Genomic DNA, 8,720 nt, shown 5'->3' on the forward strand with positions numbered 1-8,720 from the left:
TAGCTCGCCAGTGCTTGGAAAAGCACTCGGGTAAAAAAAATGCGCGCGCGGATGTTTGGCACGAGTCTTATGGCAGTATTCTATGCCCACATTTTCTCTAAATTTTAAAACCTGCATTCATTAAATTATTTAGTTTTATTTAATATCCGGTCATTATAACTGCAACTTTTTCTTATATATGAATTAATATGAATTTAGTTTGTCTCTACACTATTTTTACATTAACTTTGTTTAAAAACAAGACACACAGCAGAACGAAGAGAAAAAACGTTGAAAAGAAAAGAACTAAATGTTTTAACTTATTGAAAATGTTTAAATGTGTTAAATAAAAACAGCTGAATCTGTCAGAGTGAGAAGGAGTAGAAACCAGTAGGATGAAGAATAAATAATCGAGTAAAATATTGTAATCGTTACTCAAAGCGCGCTCAGTTCAACATGTCCTTTCTCTCCTCCCGTAAGATGCTCGTGCGCATGCCCAGTGACAGCCGTTTGCTCAGTGCAGAGCTGCACGAGGAGTAACAGAAGAAGAAAATAATACAAAAACAAAGATATAAAGAGAAAGTAAGAGAAGAGAGAGAGAGACACGGAGGCGAGATGAACCAGCTGGAGCGGTAAGACCCACTTTACACCCGGAACAGAACCGGAATACGACCCGGAACACCGAAGCTAACAGCTAACAGCTAGCATCACATTACTGCTCTTCATTCACTTTATCATTAATCAATAAAACTCTCAATAACACATATATTTATATGAAAGTACTGCAGTATTATGAGAGGATAAACACAGTATTACTACATCTAACACAGATATTTATATTAAAGTACTGTGAGAGGATAAACACAGTATTACTACATCTAACATCAGATATTTATATTAAAGTACTGTGAGAGGATAAACACAGTATTACTACATCTAACACAGATATTTATATTAAAGTACTGTGAGAGGATAAACACAGTATTACTACATCTAACACAGATATTTATATTAAAGTACTGTGAGAGGATAAACACAGTATTACTACATCTAACACAGATATTTATATTAAAGTACTGTGAGAGGATAAACACAGTATTACTACATCTAACATCAGATATTTATATTAAAGTACTGTGAGAGGATAAACACAGTATTACTACATCTAACATCAGATATTTATATTAAAGTACTGTGAGAGGATAAACACAGTATTACTACATCTAACACATTTGATAGGATAAACAACAGTAATTACTACATCTAACATCAATATGTAGAGTAAGCACTGTGAGAGGATAAACCAGTATTACTACACTACTAACATGCAGATATTTATATTAAAGTACTGTGAGAGGATAAAACCACAGTATTACTACATCTAACACAGATATGTATATTAAAGTACTGTGAGAGGATAAACACAGTATTACTACATCTAACATCAGATATTTATATTAAAGTACTGTGAGAGGATAAACACAGTATTACTACATCTAAACAGATATTTATATTAAAGTACTGTGAGAGGATAAACACAGTATTACTACACTCTAACACAGATATTTATATTAAAGTACTGTGAGAGGATAAACACAGTATTACTACATCTAACATCAGATATTTATATTAAAGTACTGTGAGAGGATAAACACAGTATTACTACATCTAACATCAGATATTTATATTAAAGTACTGTGAGAGGATAAACACAGTATTTACTACATCTAACCAGATATTTATATTAAAGTACTGTGAGAGGATAAACACAGTTCTTTACTACATCTAACACAGATATTTATATTAAAGTACTGTGAGAGGATAAACACAGTATTACTACATCTAACATCAGATATTTTATATTAAAGTACTGTGAGAGGATAAACACAGTATTACTACATCTAACACAGATATTTATATTAAAGTACTGTGAGAGGATAAACACGTATTACTACATCTAAACACAGATATTTATATAAAGTACTGTGAGAGGATAAACACAGTATTACTACATCTAACACAGATATTATATTTAAAGTACTGTGAGAGGATAAACACAGAGTATTACTACATCTAACACAGATATTTATATTAAAGTACTGTGAGAGGATAAACACAGTATTACTACATCTAACACAGATATTTATATTAAAGTACTGTGAGAGGATAAACACAGTATTACTACATCTAACATCAGATATTTATATTAAAGTACTGTGAGAGGATAAACACAGTATTACTACATCTAACACAGATATTTATATTAAAGTACTGTGAGAGGATAAACACAGTATTACTACATCTAACATCAGATATTTATATTAAAGTACTGTGAGAGGATAAACACAGTATTACTACATCTAACAGATATTTATATTAAAGTACTGTGAGAGGATAAACACAGTATTACTACATCTAACATCAGATATTTATATTAAAGTACTGTGAGAGGATAAACACAGTATTACTACATCTAACACAGATATTTATATTAAAGTACTGTGAGAGGATAAACACAGTATTACTACATCTAACACAGATATTTATATTAAAGTACTGTGAGAGGATAAACACAGTATTACTACATCTAACACAGATATTTATATTAAAGTACTGTGAGAGGATAAACACAGTATTACTACATCTAACACGATATTTATATTAAAGTACTGTGAGAGGATAAACACAGTATTACTACATCTAACACAGATATTTATATTAAAGTACTGTGAGAGGATAAACACAGTATTACTACATCTAACACAGATATTTATATTAAAGTACTGTGAGAGGATAAACACAGTATTACTACATCTAACACAGATATTTATATTAAAGTACTGTGAGAGGATAAACACAGTATTACTACATCTAACACAGATATTTATATTAAAGTACTGTGAGAGGATAAACACAGTATTACTACATCTAACACAGATATTTATATTAAAGTACTGTGAGAGGATAAACACAGTATTACTTTTACTCTGTCAGGCTCAGTCGGACTCAGCTGCTCTTTGTTGGACTGTAGCATCACCTGCAGGACAGCAGACTCACTTCCTGTTTGTATTTCAGTCCAAAAGATGAAGAGGACCAGGAAGAGTCAGACTGTCACCATGACAACAGTGACAGGACCAACAACAACAACAACAATAACCGACGGAAGGTGAGACAATCTGTCTGTCTGCATGTCTGTCTCTCACCTGTCTGTCTGTCTGTCTGTCTGCAGACAGTGTGTCCAGGTGCAGGTGAACACCCTCTCCAGTATAACTACACCTGTCTGTCTCTCACCTGTCTGTCTCTCACCTGTCTGTCTGTCTGCAGACAGTGTGTCCAGGTGCAGGTGAACACCCTCTCCAGTATAACTACACCTGTCTGTCTCTCACCTGTCTGTCTGTCTGTCTGTCTGTCTGCAGACTGTGTGTCCAGGTGCAGGTGAACACCCTCTCCAGTATAACTACACCTGTCTGTCACTCACCTGTCTGTCTGTCTGTCTGTCTGCAGACAGTGTGTCCAGGTGCAGGTGAACACCCTCTCCAGTATAACTACACCTGTCTGTCTCCCACCTGTCTCTCTGTCTGTCTGCAGACAGTGTGTCCAGGTGCAGGTGAACACCCTCTCCAGTATAACTACACCTGTCTGTCTCTCACCTGTCTGTCTGTCTGTCTGTCTGCAGACAGTGTGTCCAGGTGCAGGTGAACACCCTCTCCAGTATAACTACACCTGTCTGTCTCCCACCTGTCTCTCTGTCTGTCTGCAGACAGTGTGTCCAGGTGCAGGTGAACACCCTCTCCAGTATAACTACACCTGTCTGTCTCTCACCTGTCTGTCTGTCTGTCTGTCTGCAGACAGTGTGTCCAGGTGCAGGTGAACACCCTCTCCAGTATAACTACACCTGTCTGTCTCCCACCTGTCTCTCTGTCTGTCTGCAGACAGTGTGTCCAGGTGCAGGTGAACACCCTCTCCAGTATAACTACACCTTCTGGTACAGCAGAAGAACTCCGAGTCGTCCGGCGAGTTCTCAGAGTTACGAACAAAACATCAGACAGATCGGCACCGTGGCCTCGGTACACACACACACACACACACGCACAATCAGTCAATAATTTGCTGTTTTCTTTCATGTGAAATGTTTGTTTAGTTTTTAGAAATGAAAGTTTTTTGCTTTTGTGTGTGTGTGTGTGTGTGTGTGTGTGTGTGTGTGTGTGTGTGTGTGTGTGTGTGTGTCCAGGTGGAGCAGTTTTGGAGGTTTTACAGTCACCTGGTCAGACCAGGTGATCTGAGCGGACACAGTGACTTCCACCTGTTCAAGGAGGGAATCAAACCCATGTGGGAGGTAACAACATGTACTGTGGAACAGTTTTTCTTTCTTCTTTCTTTTTTTTTACTTTTCTTTTTAATTTGTTGTGGTTTCTTTCTTGTGATGACTATACCTATTGTGAGTTGCTTTGGACAAAAGCATCTGCCAAATGCCCTAAATGTGAATGTAAAAGAAGCAGTATTTTATTTATATTTATATATATATATATATATATATATATATATATATATATATATATATACAGGGTTCGTATGGGTGCTTGAAATCCGTGAAAGTGCTTGAATTTCAATGTTGTATTTTCAAGGCCTAAAAAGTGCTTGGATTTTAGTTTAAGTGCTTGAAAGTGCTTGACATTATAACTCTGTCTTTCACAAAATTGAGATGGACTGGATAGTTTGCTTATTACAAGGAGAAATCGGTAAGAGAGCCGTATGTGGAGATGTGTTCTCCTGGGCTCCCTGAGCCTCTCTGCTCCTCTCTGCTACCTGCCAGTCTGTGTGTAGCCCCGCCCCTCTTAGAAGAGCGACAGCAGGAGATGACAAAGTGCCGGGAGGCTGCTGTGTTAACGAGCATTGGCTTGAAAATTATAAGTGATTACGGCGAGGACCGAATCAAAGAGTGGCGTCATGCAAAGTCTGCGAAAAAGATGTGCAGATGTGTGCAGTGGGAGAGTCTGCGCTCTAAAGTCACATGACATGTAAGTGAAGACTTTTTGAGTAACTTAGGCCAACGCTGCACGTTAACACTTTGTTTATGCTAACCGCTAACGTTAGCTAAACCATAACAAGCTAAGGAATAATTAGCGGACCATTAATCACGTTACGTGACCTCGTTAAGTTAGCGCCTGACTGTCTGTGTGTGCAGTCTGTGGCCTGTGTGTGTGTATCGTCACACATGCAGCCTGGTAGCAATAGAAGGATGGCTGAGGAGAAGGTGGAATTTGATGCAGTTTGGACTGATGACACGTTCAATATTAATAAACTTTGATGAATAAGCGAACATCGCTCTGTGCAGCACAGAGCATCTCTCCTGCTGCTGACAGCCTGTCAACAGAGGAGTCACTCACACTGGTTAACACCAGAGCTGAAGAGCCAGAGTCAGAAACTGACTGTTCAGTTTGCCTCTGTGACGTCACACCAGGCACTGACGTCAGTCAGAGCTTGAAGTGTGAAAAGGGAATGTTCACTTGTCTCCACTTCTCATTCCTTACTTCTAATAAAGTAAATTAGATGGCAAGCCAAGACTTCTTACAGATAGGAGACACATTTTGACAGTGTTGGGCAAGTTACTCCAAACATGTAATGCATTATTTATTACTTGTTACTGTCATTTCAGTAACTTTATTACATTGTGATATTACTGTATTCTAATTGGGACAGTACATATTCTTAGAATGCATCTACATTGTATTGAAATGTTTTGAAACACACACGTTGATTTCCAGTGTAGCCTAAATCTGTTCGTGGGGCAGAAAGTGGTCGTACATCTCAAAATGTTTGATGTTAACACTCAAATTCAGTTTGGGCAGACCTTTCAAAAACAGGGGGGAGCCTACATGGTAAGGCCCTTTAGCTAATGTTTATCGTGTTTAACAGAAGTTTTTGTATGTTTTATCTGGATACAAACTGATGTAACACAGACTGACATTATGTCACTATATTTATATTACAGTCAGTAGCCCAGCAGCACTAACCTGTTGAGGCAATAATAGCTTACCTTGTCATTGCTCGCCTGGACGGGGATCTTGCTCACAATTTTTCTAAAAGACGGAGAATCCACTGTTGAAAGTGGCAGCATGTCTTTGACAACATACTCTGCCACAGTCTCCTCGCTTCTTGAAGTTTAAGCATCACAGTACAGGAGAATGTTTTTTTCTCCGCCCTCATCCTCAGTTTGCTTTCTTTTGGTCACTAGCTTAATGTTAGTGTGACACCGCTCTAGATGTTTCGTTAAATGACTTGTGCTATTTTGCGAGGTAGAGAGATCTTTTGGTTTTGCACACAAAATGCACTTAACTATAATGTTCTTCACATCCTTCCAGTCATCTTCTCCTCGATCAAAAGTTCTCATTATATGCATTATAACACGCGTTACTGAGATTTGTACTGAGTAAAATATTACCTTTTTTTGTTCTTGTAATGCCTTACATTACTGTGTTACAGCAAAAAGTAATGTATTACAGTAATTGCATTACTTTTGTAACGCGTCACTCCCAACACTGCATTCTGAAACATAAAGATCTGTCAAAAAAGAAAATTACAGGGTGCTCTCAGTCTCTCATTGTCTCGGTGCGAGTGTTCCTGAAGAACGCCAAGTGGCTTCCCTTTTTTTGGATAAAACTTTGTGTTCTCCTTTAATTTCTAAACTTCTTGCTATTATGAAACATGATTTTAGATGTTCGCAGCATAATACAATGTACAAAAATGAGTGTATATATTCCTGTCGATATGTATTTTACCCCAGCAATAAGGTGCTGGAAAAATGTGAAAATGACCCTTAAAAGTGCTTGAAAAGTGCTTGAATTTGACCTTGAAAAATGTGTGCGAACCCTGTATATATATACACACACACATACATATCGTGAACGGATTGGGACATCCCTAATATATATGTTTCTTGATCTGGTAGATAAACAAATAATATCAAAATGAAATGAGAAAGAATATTATTAAATGCTGTAATCAAAAGAAAAGACTATAACATATTACGACTTAAATTGTTCTGAAATGTTAGAATGAACCAGATTTTCTCTGTGGCTCTAACAGTGACAGTGTTGCTGCAGCTCCTGTCTGCTCAGTATGTCTTTGATCGTTATCAATTCATGTGATGAAGTGATTTCCCTCTTCTTAGGAAAAACTCTTGATTCTGTAGTTGAAGCGACGCTGTAGCCTCATGTAACACGCAGCCAGTGTAGCCAGCCTGAGACTCACACCTGTCTCTCTCTTACCTGTCTGTCCTGTCTCTCTCTCACCTGTCTGTCCTGTCTCGGTGCAGGACGAGTCAAACCGCAGTGGGGGGAAGTGGATCATTCGTCTTCGTAAAGGTCTCGCCAGTCGCTTCTGGGAGAACATCATCCTGGCCATGTTGGGAGAGCAGTTCATGGTGGGAGAGGAGATCTGTGGAGCCGTCGTCTCCATTCGCTTCCAGGTACAACTGACTGCAGTACTACAACTACTACTGCTACTAGCAGCAGATCATTGTAGCCGGATCATTGTTGTCTACCTGTCTGTCCATCAGGAGGACATCTTGTCGATCTGGAACAGAACGTCCAATGACCAAATGACGACGTCGAGGATCAGAGACACTTTAAGACGAGTTCTGAACCTTCCAACCAACACCATCATGGAGTACAAGACCCACAACGACAGCCTCAGGTACTAATATTACTACTACTACTGTTACTGTAGTACTACTGTAAGACACCATCATGGAGTACAAGACCCACAACGACAGCCTCAGGTACTACTACTACTGTAGAAAGACTGTAAAACACCATCTTGAAGAGTCAGCCTAAACTTAACCCAACAACATCCTCAGGTATAAGAACCGGTCCTGGTGAGAACCCTGTTAGAACAATGCAGAACCAGGTTTCAGGTCTCTGATGTTGTTGTTTTGTGTTCCAGGGACAACTCGAGCTTCAGAAACACAAAGATTTCTCTCTGAGGACGAACGTGTCAGCTGACTGTCCTCCTGTCCAATCAGGATCAGCGTCCTCACACTCTGTCACTGGCCAGCAGAGCTGCGTGTGTGTGTTGACTGGATCAATAAAGTGACTGAACTGAAGTTGTTTGACTGTTTTCTTATTTCAGACACTGATCAGGGATTGATTATTGATCAGCAGCTGGAGGAGGACATTTAAAATCTTTTTATTTAACCCAAACAAACAAATACTCAGTTCCACCAGTCTGACCAGTTCACCAGTCTGACCAGTTCCAGCAGTCTGACCAATTCCAGCAGTCTGACCAGTTCCACCAGTCTGACCAGTTCCAGCAGTCTGACCAGTTCACCAGTCTGACCAGTTCCACCAGTCTGACCAGTTCCAGCAGTCTGACCAGTTCACCAGTCTGACCAGTTCCACCAGTCTGACCAGTTCCACCAGTCTGACCAGTTCCAGCAGTCTGACCAGTTCCACCAGTCTGACCAGTTCCACCAGTCTGACCAATTCCAGCAGTCTGACCAGTTCCAGCAGTCTGACCAGTTCCAGCAGTCTGACCAGTTCCACCAGTCTGACCAGTTCCAGCAGTCTGACCAGTTCCAGCAGTCTGACCAGTTCCACCAGTCTGACCAGTTCACCACTCTGACCAGTTAAACCAGTCTGACCAGTGTGTGGCTGCTGGTCTTCTGGTTGTCTGCATTTTATATTTCCGGATGTTTTTGTTTATTTTGTGTAAATGAAATAAAATGTTTAGTTTTTTCTCAT

General features: G+C 39.4%; 1 protein-coding gene across 1 annotated transcript; it reads left to right on the forward strand.

Moving 5' to 3' along the window:
- Window positions 1–309: 309 nt before the first annotated feature.
- Window positions 310–8,083, forward strand: eif4e2rs1 (eukaryotic translation initiation factor 4E family member 2 related sequence 1). The gene is made up of 7 exons (XM_030410466.1): window positions 310–611; window positions 3,055–3,145; window positions 3,912–4,046; window positions 4,211–4,315; window positions 7,295–7,447; window positions 7,538–7,674; window positions 7,924–8,083. The coding sequence occupies exons 1-7, from the start codon at window positions 595–597 to the stop codon at window positions 7,961–7,963; spliced, it is 678 nt and encodes a 225-aa protein (XP_030266326.1). The 5' UTR covers window positions 310–594; the 3' UTR covers window positions 7,964–8,083.
- Window positions 8,084–8,720: the final 637 nt, after the last annotated feature.

This window comes from Sparus aurata, unplaced genomic scaffold (genome assembly GCF_900880675.1).
Source record: "Sparus aurata unplaced genomic scaffold, fSpaAur1.1, whole genome shotgun sequence".
Classification (NCBI taxonomy): domain Eukaryota; kingdom Metazoa; phylum Chordata; class Actinopteri; order Spariformes; family Sparidae; genus Sparus; species Sparus aurata.